The sequence below is a fragment of the Dipteris shenzhenensis genome, chromosome 1, assembly GCF_047967505.1.
Source record: "Dipteris shenzhenensis isolate YYH24624 ecotype China chromosome 1, Dip_SZ_1.0, whole genome shotgun sequence".
In the NCBI taxonomy this organism is placed as follows: domain Eukaryota; kingdom Viridiplantae; phylum Streptophyta; class Polypodiopsida; order Gleicheniales; family Dipteridaceae; genus Dipteris; species Dipteris shenzhenensis.
The window spans coordinates 49,666,840-49,682,666 of record NC_141596.1 but is presented as its reverse complement, the minus strand read 5'-3'; the positions used below and the strand labels follow the sequence as shown (position 1 = coordinate 49,682,666).

General features: G+C 42.8%; 1 protein-coding gene across 1 annotated transcript; it reads left to right on the top strand.

Moving 5' to 3' along the window:
* The first annotated feature begins 8,880 nt into the window (after positions 1–8,880).
* On the top strand, positions 8,881–10,950 carry LOC147905976 (pentatricopeptide repeat-containing protein At1g06140, mitochondrial-like). The gene has a single exon (XM_087381068.1). The coding sequence runs from the start codon at positions 8,881–8,883 to the stop codon at positions 10,948–10,950; it is 2,070 nt and encodes a 689-aa protein (XP_087237194.1).
* Positions 10,951–15,827: the final 4,877 nt, after the last annotated feature.

The window sequence follows — 15,827 nt, the reverse complement described above, 5'->3', positions numbered from 1 at the left end:
CCACAAGCAAGCTCTTGTGAACTTGGAGAGGATTGTGAACTACGCAAGCCACGAGGAAGAGTAAGCCACCAAGAAACTTTGAAGCTTTCCACGAACTCAGAAAGAGGTCCAACTCTTCTTCTTCTTTAGGGGACTTGCTAGACTAATGAAAGAAGGCTTGAGGGTTGGGCATACAATGCTAGCCCCTACAACCATGAGTTGCCTACACGAGGTGCCTAGTGCCTCTTTTGGTCAATGAAGATGCTTCTGGGAATCAAAGTGAGCACTAGATGACCCACATCGGGGGCTAGGGGTTAACTTCCTGTTCAAAGAAATGTCACGAGAGTTGGCTGGTGAGCTGAATGGTCGGTGGAAATGCGTGCTACCCTCGAAGGGACGGGGGCTAAAGAAGGGACCCTAAATGCAGCAACTGTGCTGCTCCTAGTGATGATGGTGGGAGTAGTAGCCTTGCTGCTAGTGATGAAGCAGGCGATCGTATGGCAACCACAACTTGTACGGTGGGATGTGGTGGAGGAGAACAAGATGAAGGGGTTGGGGGCACAATGCGCCCCCTCTAGGCACTCTTTTGTGCTCTCAGCCTTGGCGTAGGCAAGGCGGAACACACGGGAGCTTGAGTAGGCTTGGGGGGTTGCGTTGGAGCAGTTTGTAGGTAGAATGTGCAAGACTCAAATCTTGCTACCTCTAGAGGTGACATCAATGTCTACAACTCTCAGAGACAATTTCAAACAACTTGCAAGACAAAACATTCTCACTTAATGTCGATCATTTCTTTAGCAAATCAGGCCTATCAGAACAAGAACACATAGTGGCTCTTTCCATTAGAATCTCATAGCCAACACTATTTTGAAAAAGGCATCCCAAGGACATGTTCACAAATAACTTCAACCCAAATTTGTGAAAACTATGGGCTGCAAATACTACTATACAATTGGTTTTGAACTGTTATGGAGTCGCTTTTGCTCACACAAAGCCTCCAAGCTGGTGCACCTACCAATGAGCTGATAAGAAAAGTTGATAATGCAATTTTGAACATAAAACATGTAAGCGCATGCCAAGTTGTCTATCTATAATTATTACTTTCTCTCATAATATAGCTAGAGAATCTTTGTATATCAATAGAAACGCGACCGAAGAATGGACTTGGCTATTGAAATGACATGCACAATTGGAAAAAATGGACCCCTCAAGCACATTTATTTTCTTTGATGAATTATACTAGCAAATACAAAAGATGCAAATGATAGTATCGTCAAATGTGCCTCATGTCATTTGCCAGCCTACATGCGGACTCAAACTAAAAAATGCAAACAAGAAAAAGAGCAAAGATAACATGGTTCAATAACTCAAAAAAACAAAAGATGTTGAAAACCATTACAGAGAGCTATGCTTGCTATACTTTCCTTTTCAGACATTAGAGCATTGATTTACTCTTGAATTCTCCACATGGCATGACATATACAACCACAACAAAGATGTGATAGAAAACAACTGCAAACACTTCAACAAAATTTCTTCTTATCCAACCTTATCAACACAATTGCATCCACATCCTTGAGTTGTGGGGGGTTACTGGGCACGAAAGATTGAGTGTTACTACTATGGCAAGAAGGGCCACATGAAAAATGATTGCTACAAGCTAAAAAGGGAGCAAAAAAATAAGAAAACGAATGCAAATTGGAGTGCAAATAAGAAGGAAGAGAGTCCAAGGGAGGACAAAGGAAAGATGATGATCGAGGAGATTAATGCAGTTATTGATGATAGTGACAATGACATTCTCTTCATGTCTAGTCTACTTGCAGACTTGCTTACCACTTCAGATCATGCATATTCCCAGGATTGGATTTTGGATTCGGGTGCTTCATTCCATGTTACTCCCCATAGGGAATGGTTCTCCACTTATGACAATGCAAAGACAGGTTATGTGCATCTTGGAAATAACTATGCATGTGACATAGTGGGAGTAGGTGACATAAAGTTTTCTTTTGCAAATGGGTCTGCATTTGTTTTGAAAAATGTGAGACATGTGCCTAAGCTGACCAAGAGTCTTATTTCAATGGGTCAGCTAGATGATGCTGGTTTTCAGACCACGTTTGGCTTTCAGAGTTGGAAATTTCAAAACGGCTCTATGGTTTTGGCAAGAGGTGCCAAGTGTGGGACATTGTATCCCTTACATGTATCATGGGTGGATCATGTTGTTGCAATAACCAAGCAGCCAAGTACTTCTTTGTGGCATTGCAGGTTGGGGCACATGAGCCAGAATGGAATGAAACTCTTATGCCATTTGGGTTATGTACTGCATTTGATTTTTTTTAATTTTGAATTTTGTGAGCACTACCTCTATGGGAAGCAGACTAAATCAGCCCATAAAAGAAGGCGAAAAAAAGAGCTTGAAAAGCTTGATTTGGTGCATTCAGACGTATGTGATCCCATGCCTACACAGTCATTAGGCGGGGCTGAATACTATGTGACATTCATTGATGATGCAACTAGGAAAGTATGGGCTTATGCTATAGCTCGGAAGAGCGATGTGTTCCAGGTATTTCAAAAATAGTTGGCTTTGGCTGAAAATCAGTCAGGTAGAATGCTTAAATGCCTACGGACTGATAATGGTGGAGAATATATCTCTTATGACTTTCAGCATTTCTGTGATACACGTGGGATCAAGAGGGAGCTCACATCCCCTCGTACTCTAGAGCAGAATCCAGTTGCAAAGCAGATGAACCGCACCATTTAGGAAAGGTTGCAATGTATGCTTTCCAATGCAAGTCTTTCTGGTGGTTCTTGGGATGAGGCAATGAAGACTGTAGTGCATTTGATCAATAAATCACCTAGCAAGAGTTAGGATGGTGGTATTCCTGAAGAGGCATGGAGTGGCAAGAAGCCCTCTTACTCTCATTTATGAATATTTGGGTGTGAGGCATATGCACATGTGCCAAAAGAGCTTCAGAAGAAGCTAGATCCTAAGTCTAGGAAATGCATCTTTCTGAGTTATGGTGAAAGTGGAGAGATGGGCTATCATCTCTGGGATTTAGAAGCAAAGAAAATCATATGAAGCCATGATGTGGTCTTCAATGAGAAGAAGATGCATAAGACACCCATGAGGGATGTGGAAATGAGGAGAATCACATTCCAGGATGTGAATCCACCCACATATGTTGATAGACAACAAGCTGTCCATGCACTGAATGTGTAGGATATGGTGCCACCAAGTACTCCCACAGGTACACAATCAAGGGCAGATGATGGATCATCTATTGGTGGCAATGATGAGCCAAATGTGGCTGATATGCAAGTGGGACAGTAAGCTGAAATGCCCTTGAGAAGAACATCTAGAGTGTCTAGACCGCCTGAGAGATTTGTTCCAGGGGTAGATGATGTGATGCTTATTGATTGCAGGGAGCCTTCTTGCTATAGAGAGGCTATGATGTGCAAGGATCAATGCAAGTGGGAGTATGCTATGCAATAAGAGATGAGTTCACTCATAAAGAATAAGACTTGGGACTTGGTTTCTTTGCCACATGGAAAGAATGCATTGCCATGTAAATGGGTCTATAAGATGAAGGTCACAGGTGGTGATGTGCCTAAGTACAAGGCCCGTTTGGTTGCTAAAGGGTTCAAGCAAGAGAAGGGTGTGGACTTTGATGAGATATTGTCTCTAGTTGTGTGAAGATGACCACACTTAGATGTGAACTTGGACTTGTGGCAATAGAGGATATGGAGCTTATGCAGATGGATGTCAAGATAGCTTTCTTGCATGGGCGTTTGCATGAGGAAATTTACATGGTACAGCGGGAAGGCTTTGAAGAAAAGGGCAAATAGCATTTGGTTTACAAGCTGAAAAAGAGTCTCTATGGCCTTAAGCAAGAGCCTAGAGAATAATATCACAAGATGGATGCTTTCATTTGATCCCAGGGTTTCAGAAGAAGTGAGATTGATCACTGCCTCTATACTAAAAGGGCTAAGGATAGTAGCCTGATACTACTAGCACTTTATGTGGATGATATGCTATTTTCTAGCAAGAACACTTATGAGCTTGATGCATTGAAGGCCAAGTTGCATGAGGCCTTTGACATGAAGGATTTGGGAACTGTAGACACGTGATCGGAGTAGGAAACTCCTTTGGCTTTCACAAAAGAAGTATGTTACAAAAGTTTTTCAGCATTTCAATATGGAGGGGGGGAAGGCAGTAAGTACTCCATTGCCTCCATATGTGAAACTGAGTCAGGAAGATAGTCCCAAATCAGATGAGGAGAGGGCCATGATGGCCAAGGTTCCTTATGCATTAGCGGTTGGGAGTCTTATGTATGCTATGATAGCTACTAGACTGGACATTGCATTTGCAGTGGGAGTTGTTAGCCGGTATATGGCTAATCCAAGAAAGAGGCATTGGGAGGTAGCTAAGTGCATCATGAGGTACATGAAGGGTACCAAGGAGGTGTGTATCGGCTTTGGTAGAGGAGAGATGCATGTATTTGGGTACACAAATACAAAGTATGCAGGGCATGTGGATAGCAGGAGATCCACTTCTGGTTATGTGTTCACCTTTGCAGGTGGTGTAGTGTTGTGGATGTCTCATGCACAAAAGTGCGTTGCTTTGTCTACCACAGAGGCCGAGTATGTTGCAGCCACAGAGGGTTACAAGGAGGCTATATGGCTTGATCGGCTAGTGAGAGATTTGGGGATCATACAGGTGTACCGACATTGCATAGTGATTCCATGAGTGCTATTCAGCTAGCATGGAATCCGGTCTTTCATGCAAAGACCAAACACATTGAGGTTAGGTACTATTTTATCAGGGAGGTACTTGAGGACAAGCGCATAGAGCTTGTCAAGGTTCATATAGATGATAACCCTGTAGATATGCTGACAAAGAGTCTACCTAGTCAGCGGTTTGAGTATTGTCATGTTTTGATGTGTCATGTTTTGATGGGCTTTGGATAGTATGCTCATTGGTTGTTCTCCCTTAAAGGTACATGGGCCTTTAAGTGGGAGGTTGTGGGGGTTAAAGGCCACTATACCTTAACCTTGGTTATGTACAATACTCAAATACATATATATATATGGATGACATAGAAGATTAGGGTGTTTTGCACCCACCACAACTTGTGTGACTCTCTCTTCTGGCTCTCCCTCTCTCTCTCTCTCACCTTCGTACATTCCACTTCCATTTTTAAGATCTCTCACAAGCAAACAACAATTGGTACACAACGATGATGCTTTTGCCCTTGGCAGGGAAATGAATTCACATGGGAAATCAAAACAAATCCACCAACCTTAACAACAAACATACAAGCTCATGCCAAACAACATGTTTTATGCCATCTTGCAAAAACTCAACAAAGTTGTAGCATATCAACATTGAGGACATCATGCTGAAGAAATGAGTCTTCCAAGATTTTTGCATTCAATTGTTCCTAACCAAAAATGCCAAGGCAAGAAATTTTTTTATGTTGCTACTCCTTGTGCAAGCATTGTTACATCTCTACTCACACAAGCAAACTTCTGACATGGATTTGCCTAGAGATTTATTGTTAGCGTACAGTGGAAAAGGAGCATACAACATAGGGGAAACAACAATTCACTCAAGTCTTGATTTGTCCCTCATTACCTCAAACTACACAAGCCTTTCACTAGACAAGCTCTAGGCACTTTCTACGCAATATAAACAGCTTGAGTTGATCGTGCTCGACGAGGTTTCCTTAATAGGAATTAACACATTCATTGCTATAGACATGTGCATGCATGAGATAATGTACAATCAATTAGAGTTGTTCGGGGGCATTGATGTTCTTCTATGTGGTGATCTCTGTCAAGCAAGCCCAGCAAAGGACTCAAGAGCGCTCAGCTTCCTCCACAATCTTGCCTTCTTTCTAAAGATCCCCATCTTTCTATTATGCGATGAAAAGAACAATGCACCAGGAAAACAAGCTCTTCATCAAAATTCTTAATAGAATTCAATTAGGTGAACATTTGCTTGTAGACCTCCATACAAGCAATGTCATGTACATCTGCAAGTCGTCCCAAAAACACACAATACACATCTTTTTTACACAAACACTGCCAAAGATAAACATGATGATGATGTGTTCAATGTGCTTGGACAATGCTCCACATGTGCTGGAAGTGAAAGAAGCTAGGCATAAGATCTGCAACAAAATAAAATCCATGCCAATGGACCCCAAAAACACTGGTGGTTGCATGCAAGGCTACAGCTGAAACTTGGTATGACTATGGAGATTTGTTTAGGTAGTGATGGGCTTGTCAATGGTGCAAATGCAATCTTCAAAGACTTACAAACAGATACCAAACCACTAGTTCTCTGGGTTGAGTTTAACAACAAGAAGCCACGAGCACATACATGATCAAAAAACAAATTCCTGAGCAACACACTTTTGGCACGGACTCCTATCCTTCATATCGCTCGCAAGTTCCAAATTTGCAAGGAACACCTTAAGAATATGTCTCGACAATAATTTAGTAGTAGGCCGAACCATTTAGCACTCATAAGGCATTTTCATTGGATTCCCTACCTTTTAATCTAGTAAACATTAGATCTCATGGCTTCGTTTACACATCACTATTATGGGCACGTGATTCCTCTGCTCTTTTTGTGCTCACAAATATTGAGCAAATGCACATAAAGGTGGACTCCTTAGTCGTGCAAAAATTACATAACCACGCATGGTCACTCGACCAAGCTCAGTTGGAGAGGTCAATGCTCCACCAATTTATGTCAAACCATAAAATAGAACAACTAATTACAATGCCTACAACAATTCATGGATCAATGCTAGACCATACATGGACAAACATGCCAAGCACAAACGAAAAAAAGTAATAAAATTGCTAATCTATACCACACTAATCATTGGAGACTCTCTGTAACAATGAATTAGCTCTACAAAAAAAAAATAAAATCCTATTACTACCTTAACCACTTAGGCTTGTTGGATATAAGGGGGGTTTCACACTCATCCACGAATGGGTGAGTCCACCTTGTTTAAAGATGTTTGCTCATCAAGCCTTCCACACATAGGTGGACGAGTTTTTGAAGATAACATAAATGTGACACATTTATGTCACCAAAGCAAGTTGGCCCATTGGTAGGTACTCAAGGCGTGTCTGGTGGGCTTGGGTTCGAATCCTAGTAGGTTGTTGCCGATTGGATGTTGAACTCCAGACACTGATAGGCAAATTTCGGGGACCTCGATTTTGAACTGCTAGTGGTAGGAACTAGGCGGACCTGATACTATTGTACATGTTAGGTCATGTTTGCATGCTAGGACTAGAAGTTTATTGGCATGAAGGTAAAAAGTGATTGTTGATGGTGGAACTAATGGTACATAAGCCAGTGAAGGCGTGGGTAAAGAGCATGCAGATTAAAATAGCAGTCGCACCTCCCAGAAAAAAGCAGCAGTCACTATTTTTGCGATAACTTTTGATCCGTAGCTCGGATGAAGCTCTTTTGTTTGTTGCAAAGCTAAAATCGAGCTTTATAATTGTCTTGAAGAAGTTGGTGCCTAAATTTGCTAAAAAGAGGGTCGAAAACAAAGAAAACGACAGGCGACTACTTTGTGTTACAAGGTTGCTCTTATTTTGCAGCAAAGATTGGACCTGTGGGAGATGTACTCCCTAGCATCAGCGTTGAGCCTCTTGTATGCTTGTCTCTATGGGAAATCAACTTGAGGGATTCATATACCATGGTTGCGAATATTATGTTTCCAGCATAGCGTAATCTAGAGTGCGTGGAATGTTGCAAGCTGTTGAGAGGTTGATGAAATATACGAGTTATGGGTTTCATCTGTGATGTGCTTATTATGTTTGTGAGTTGAAGAGTTGTTATAGTGGTCCCTTACAGTCCCTCAGTTTCTCTTATCAATGCGTTCTTGGGCGTTGCACGGAGGCCCCTCGGGTTTTCACATGCAAATTTTTTGGAGAGTGATTGCCCAAATGTGTGAAACCCTTGGACCAACAGCATGATTTTTTATTGGAGGACAGAGAATTTTCGCATGGGCGTCTGCCCGCATGTGAACCCCCCTTTGTTTATTGTGTGAAATTGTGAATAGTTGCATGCCCATTGGCCGTTTTCATTTAAAGTTGTAAATTTTGGGGGACTCAACTTGGGCACATGGAGCATTTTTTGCAGGGTTAAAGGCAGGTAAGGCAGTGGGATGCCTCAGGGAAAGCAATCGGACTACACACGCAAGCAAGGTCTGGCACGAGATGGATATCCAATAAAAACGCAAAATGTTGCTTCTAGGACTTGAGTGCCTGGAAAAGCAATCGGACTACACACGCGGGCAAGGTCCGGTAGGAGATGGATATCCAATAAAATGTGAAATGTTGCTTCTCGGACTTGAGTGCCCGGAACTCCAAGAATAAGGTCGGGCAACCATGTGCCCCTATTCCGATAGCATCCCATCCAATCTTACCGGATTTCAATCTCGGGCATACTGGAATAAGCACATGAGCAGAGAGACCTTGCATTCAGGTGGGTAGACGATTCCTCACACTGCAATTCAGGTGTTTCTTTCAGATGGACCAATATCACATCTCAGCCGATCTCTGTAAGTTGTCCCTCATCAGGGCTTTGATCGAATTAAGCATGAAGAATGCATTGGCCTCTGTAAAGATCTGCTGGGAGATCCCCTTCACCTTGGGTCGTACCATAGGCTTCCATCAGTGCCTTCTTACCCGGTTTGTGGTTCGCCACCCTATTGTTAGCTTCTATGCAGTACAGGAGTCCATAAATCGTCCTTCTTGCGGTAGACTCGCATTACTTCAAATGCTGAGCAGATGCCACAAGTCATGCTTGCCACAATGTGTCCCCCACGTTGTTGCTTCTGTTTTGTCTGAGATGTTCTTTTATCGTCATTTGTTATGAGCCCACAGCTTAGGCGGCCCCCTTGCAGTAATCCCTGTGGTGCTAGAAAGGCGGTCTACAAGGGGTTGCCTGAGCTGAATGAGGTCAAGACAATTCCTGCGTTTGGGATGGAACGTCAAAAGGAGGCTCCAGTCATTATAAAGACAAACAATCTGATGCTTATGTTTGTGAAGCGAGGGAACATGTTGGATGCCCGCCATGTGTTTGACAACATGCCAAATCGCAATGTTGTGTCATGGAATATTATGATCCAGGGGTATGCCAAACGGGAAGAGGGTGTGCAGGCTTTAGAGTTATATGCTCAGATGCTCCAGGAAGGTGCCCAACCAAGTGATCGAACCTTTGTTGGCGCATTGAAGGGTTGTAGTAGCCTAGCGGCACGTGAAGAAGGGAAGCAAGTTGATGGGATATTTGTGAAACTAGGATGCCTAGAGAAAGGTAGAGCCCTCCACTCCCTAGTAGTAAAGAGTGGCTTTGAGTCAGATGTATACGTGGGAACCGCCTTGTTGGACATGTATGCAAAATGTGGGACAATGGACGATGCACGGCGAGTTTTTGATGAACTGCCTTATCGTGATGTGGCTGCCTGGAATGCTATGCTCTTGGGTTATTCTGAGCAAGAAAACGGATTGAAGGCTTTGCAATTGTACGCATGGATGGATGAAGAAAGTGTCCAACCAAATGCTCGAACCTTTGTTAGCACATTGAAGGTGTGTAGTAGTCTGGCAGCATGCGAAGATGGGGAGCAAATTGATGGGAAGATTATGAATACAGGGTGCTTGCTGAACGGTAGGGTCATGCACTCCCAAGTAGTTGCAGGTGGATTTGAGTCGGATGTATTTGTAGGAACCACCTTGGTATGTATGTATGCAAAATGTGGGAGCATGGAGGATGCACAGCGTGTCTTTGATGCGTTGCCTCAGCGTGATGTAACTACGTGGACTACCATGATCCTGGGGTACAGCAAGCAGGAAGAAGGTGTACTGTCTTTGGATTTGTATGCACGAATGCAACGGGAAGGTGTACTACCAGATGCTCGAACGTTTATTGGTGCATTGAAGGCTTGCAATAGCCTGGTAGCACTGGATGAAGGGAAGGAAGTTGAAGAGAAATTTGCACAGATAGAATGCCTGAAGAAAGGTAGAGCCATTCACTGCCGAGTAGTAATGAGTGGCTTTGAGTCAGATGTATTCCTTGGAACTGCGTTGGTGGATATGTATGCAAAATGTGGTACCCTGGAGAATGCACGCTGTGTCTTTGATGAATTGCCTTGTCGCAGTGTGGTTACGTGGAGCACCATGATTTTGGGGTACGCTGAGCAAGAAGAAAGCATGAAGGCTTTCCAATTGTATGCACAAATGCAACATAAAGGTCTGTCACCAAATATCTGTACCTTTGTTGCCATCCTAAAAGCGTGTGGCAACACAGCAACTTTGGAAAATGGAAAGGAATTCCATTCTCAAATTAGCAGGGTTGGTTTTCAGATTACAATTACTGTGGCAACCAGTCTTATTGACATGTATGCTAAATGTGGGAGCATGGTTGATGCCCAACTGATATTCGATGTGCTCCCCACAAGGGATGTTGTAGCATGGAATACATTGATCGCAGGATATGCCTACCAGGGAGAGAGTGAGCTTGTATTTTGTTTGTTTGAGAGAATGAAGCAGGAAGGCATAGAGCCGAATGGGGTCACATTTCTTTACGTTCTCACTGTCTGCAGTCATGAGGGTCTTGTAGACAAGGGTCAGAAATATTTTCAGGCTATGAACACACAGTATGGCATAAAGCCGGCTATTGAGCACTGTACTTGTATGATAGATCTCCTTGGCCGTGCAGGCCAAGTGGACAGGGCAGTGGTTGCAGGGGAGAAAATGCCTTTCCAACCTGATGTGGTTGTGTGGTCCTCTGTTTTGGGCGCATGCCAAAAGTGGAACAATTTAGAGGTTGGAAGGCATGCCTTTGAAAATGCAGTGAGACTAGACGAAAAACTTGATGCACCATATGTCTTGATGGCAAACATATATGCAGCTGCTGACATGCAGGGGCACCGCAAGAAAATGTAGGTTAAGAGAAAGAATTCTCAAGCAACAGCCAGGATTGGTGTACTAACCTCAGCTGAACGGTGCATGTATCTATGATGGCTTATAATGAGCATCCCCAAAACAAAGATCTATATGCACAACCAAAATATGTCATTTAAAAACGGAGGAAGAAGGATATGTGCTCAGTTTGGGCAGCCTGTAACTAGACATGTGAGATGATGACAAGAAAGGTGCACTTCTGAGGGGACACCATCTGCGAATATTCTGGAGGTTTATGACAATCCTCAAAGGGCACAGCTCTTGCATCAAAGCTAGATAGAAAAACATTACATAAAATGTACTGTGACTGGATGTGCATCTGTAGCGGAGGTGATTTGAGACATGACCTAATTGTGAGCCCCCATTTGAGGAGAGGGGGCTGAGGACTAGTTAGGAGGAGGGCTGCACATGGGCTTCATAAGCTGTGTTTTTTTGCCCAGCAAGGGCTACAAGCCTGTCTTGCAGGCTTCTTCAAGGCAGACCTGGTCTGGACTAGCCCAGGCTTTAAAGGGCCATCTATGAGTCTGACCAGTGCCCACCTGGTCAGCCATCTGCTTGGCCAATGGGGCTGGTCGGTCAGGAGGTCAGGTCGAGAGGAAGAAGAGAAGGGGGGAGGGTCGTGGGGATTGCCTGCCCAACCCTCGTAAGAGGCTTCCCATTAATAACCTTCCATGGCCAAGCAATACAGGAGCAGCAGCAGTTCTCAGCTCTGATTGAGGCTTTTGGCTGAGATTTTCCGTTTTGTACCTGCATAGTCCACTATTTGGAGGAGCATCTATGAGGTTCATCTTTGCTGCAATTGTTTTGTTAAATAATGGTAGTGTGTTTCTTTGGTGCGAGATTGGAAAGAGTTATGTGTTCCGTTGCTCATCTGCATTTTACTACGAAATAGTACTGAGTGTACTGATTATTCTCTGACATGGTATCAGAGCCAAATGTTAACTCCAAGGATCTGCATAAGCAAGGAGATCCTCTTGAGAAGGAAGAAGATATGTGGCGTCTATCTAGTTTTTCTTTCTCAGTTGGAGATGGCCTCACGTTTGTACCGAGGATCACTTTGGAATGTTAAGTTGAGGAGTCATATGTTAGCATGTAGGAGAAGCAGCTGATTGATATAATCATTGGTAAAGAAGTCACAACTCCAGTTCCAGTTGAGGTAGAAGAGTGCAGGAATGGATGCAGTGTTCTCTCAATTGTCATGGGAACATTGGCAGGCATGGTGATTTCTCATGTCTAGCCTGCAAAAACGGCCTTCAAGATTTCATTCCTCGGAAGGGATACATATGATATGAGTTAACCCCACATTAGTGCTCAATCTTCAGAATCAGTGTTTATGCCATGAGGTTGGTAGAAGGTGGCTTAGTGCGTGATCACACTAGAAAGGTCAAGATACTCAAGAATCAGTTGGCTTTTGGTTGGCTAAAAGGTGTACAACAATGTACTAGCCATGTTCATATTGAACAAGTGCTTCCTCAAAGCATCGGAGAATTTATGACAGGCATAACGTTGACAGAGCATTCAAGGCCAATGACCATTGAAGACTCTGTCGTTCAATGGATTAGGATGATGAGGTTTGTCTTTTATTAGACAAATGGAAAGGTTGAGGGCAAGCCTAATAAGGGCAACTTTAAGGATTCCTCTGGAGAGAAGTCTTGTAATAGTGGTAACAAGAAGAGCAAGATAAAGCGTATCAACTACGTCAACCTAGGACATTTTGAGATGATTGTGGGAAGAAGGCTGGAGACAACTGGAGACAAAGCTAGAAACAACTAGTCTTGCTGTTACTAGACAACTCTTAAGTGTGAGAGTATTCCGAGGCTTAGTGAGAAACCTTCAAGGAATTTTCTCACATCTAGCCTGCAAAAACAGCCTTCAAGATCATTCCTCAGCAGGGATACCTATGGTATGAGTAACTCCACATGAGTTCTGAATCTCCAGAATCATGTTTATGCCATGAGAATGGCAGAAGGTGCCTTAGTGCATGATCACACTAGAAAGGTCAAGATACTTAAGAATCAATGGGCTGTGGTTGGCTAAAAGGTGGACAACAATGGTCTAGCCATGTTCATATTGAACAAATGCTTCCTCAAAGCATTAGCGAATTTCTGACAAGCATTATGTTGACAGAGCATTCAAGGCCAATGACCATTGAAGAGTCTGTCATTCAATGGATTAGATGACGAGCTTTCTTATTTTAGACAAATGGGAAGCTAAGGACAAGCCTAATAAGGCAACTCGAAGGATTCCTCTAAGGGAGAGGTTCTTGTAGTAGTGGGAACAAGAAAAGCAAGGTAAAGTGTATCAACTACGGGCATTTTGTGATGATTGCGTGGAGTGGATGGCAAATGGTGGTGTTTCCTAGCAAGAGGGAGTGGTTAAAGATGTTGAAGTCAATTCACCCTTTTCTTCGACGACGGGGCATATATACATATGTGGTTGCACGTGCGTGTGCCCTACTATCATGCACATACGCATGTGCACACTTTTTTTTTGGGGCGAAAACTATTTGTATTTATATTACAAAAGCAATCTCTAAGGAGGGGACATGTAGCTACAACATCAAAAGGTCTCATTATATGACAAGAAAGTAGGAATTGAGATCTCGAGCTTGCAAATAGTCGAAGAAAGATTTCTATAAAGATGATAGGAAGAAGGGATACTAGGCAAGGGATGGATCAACAAAGGCCCTATGCTTTCGGTCCTTCCATAGAGTCATAGTTCCCAATAGCAAGCCCAAGTAAAGAACAGGTTACACCCCTAGGTGAACCCCAATCAGCTAGAAGACCTTGCCAAAGCAAGCACTAGAAATGCATGCTTGGAGATGATGCTGTGGAGAAAACAAGAAGTCACGAGTTTGATGGTAATGCCAAAATAGATGAGGCATAGACTCTTGGGGGGACACACATCGGTGACAAGTAGTAGGAGCAATATGACGGCGTGCCAAGATCTATCCAAATGGAATAAACCCAAGCAGAATTTGCCATGAGAAAATTTGCTCTAAACGAAGGGGAGGTTTGCAAGCCCAAATATGTTGCAACCTTTTTCTCCGCCATTGAGAATTATGAGCCATAGGCCAGATGCAATTTACATGAGAAGAAACCCAATGAGAAGGCAACAAAACCTTACACAACTTTGCAACCAGGACATCGGCCAACAACAATGAACAACAAGCTCTGTAGGTAAGCCATAAAATATGATGCCAATCTTTCACATGCAGTGGAATAAGCTTACACTTTTGGAATTCACCTGCATAAGGATAAAGCACGCATAAGGCACGAAAGATCCCTCTTTGTGTTTTGGGGAGTGAAGGAGTCGTCATTAGCATAAGCTTGTGCAATCAACGACCTTCTTACATGTATCTCTAACCCATGCAATGCACCTGTAGTTACTAATTGATCCATGTATTGAAGCATTGCATGAGTAGCTATCGCATATAGCAACACACTAAGAGGGCAGCCTTAATGTACTAAACAAGAAAGTGTCAATTCATCAGTGAGATCACCAGTTAGAATGCAAATAGCTTTACTATCCCGATACAACTAATAAATGGTAAGTTGCATTTTTGTCCCAACTCCCAATGATTGCATAGTCTGTGAAATGAAATCCCATTGTACAATATCAAATGATATAGCAATATCCACTTGCAATAAGAGAACATCTTTTCAGTGTACTTTGCATATTCAATTCCCACATAAGCATTGTCAATATTATCTATTATATGTCTGTGGGGAATGAACCCATAATGGGCAAGGTGTAATCCTCATGCAAGAAACTTTTGATAAAGCTCATTATCATCATAGCAACCACCTTGTGGATGACATGGATGAGTGTGATGGGCCTCCAATCTACAAAGGATTCACAGAAACGCTTCTTATGGGATAATTTAATCAACCCTTGTTTCCAAAGTAGCTGGCATTTGTTGCATGATTAATCATATATAATAGTGCAAGCAAAATGGCATCCCAATATGCAGGAAGAACGGAGCTTCAATTTGCATGACTTGATGAGGAGATCACCTGCAATTTTAACTTGGCAAATATTCTCAATTTGCATCTTATAGTGCAGATCTTTAAAAAAATTCCTTTGATGAGCATCCCTTACCAACGGAAGCCCTCTGCTTGGCCTTGGTTTCCCACTTCTCGACTTTCCTACAGTCTTTGGCCTTGGCAACATCCTCCCTAAGAGTATGCATTTCTTGTCATACTCACTGATTACGTACTGCATACGGGTCACAAAGGCATTCCATGCATAATCAAGATCAATGTGGCAGTGTGCCCAAGAGGAGCAATGGCATCATGCAAAATGTCACTGTATGCCTCATGCTACAAGTAACTATTATTTTTAATAATTAGCCTTTTATCCAAGAGGCTTTCAGTCTACACTTCATAAAAAGTCAACATCAACAAAAGCAAAGCATGATTCGGATGCGGGAATGCATAATTGGCCCACATGTAGCAAGTACATGAATCATATTGGTACACATGAAATTCATGTCTCTTTCCATAGGTTGGCAAGAATCTACTGGAGGAATATTTGAGTCCACTTCACATGCTCCGAGGCTAGCATGTGTGTATGGCCAAACACATTATCTCCTGAGTGGTTGCGAAGCATTATTGAGATTCCCACAAAGAAAGCATAGCCTACTAGTTCAATGCTCTATGATGCAATGATTGCAAAGAGGAAAACTCAATTATCTCTCTTTTGCAAAAGACATTGCATCACAATCCATCAACCTTTTCGATCATTCAAGGGCACAAAAGGCTAAATTGCATGTTCCACAAGAACTATCATGATGAGTTGTCTCTTGCTTAGAAAATGTCATATCCTACAAAATGCCCTATTGGCCTATATACCCATGC

Excerpts from the sequence above, each read along its gene's own strand:
- LOC147905976 (XM_087381068.1), top strand. The coding sequence starts at position 8,881 with ATGAGCCCACAGCTTAGGCGGCCCCCTTGCAGTAATCCCTGTGGTGCT.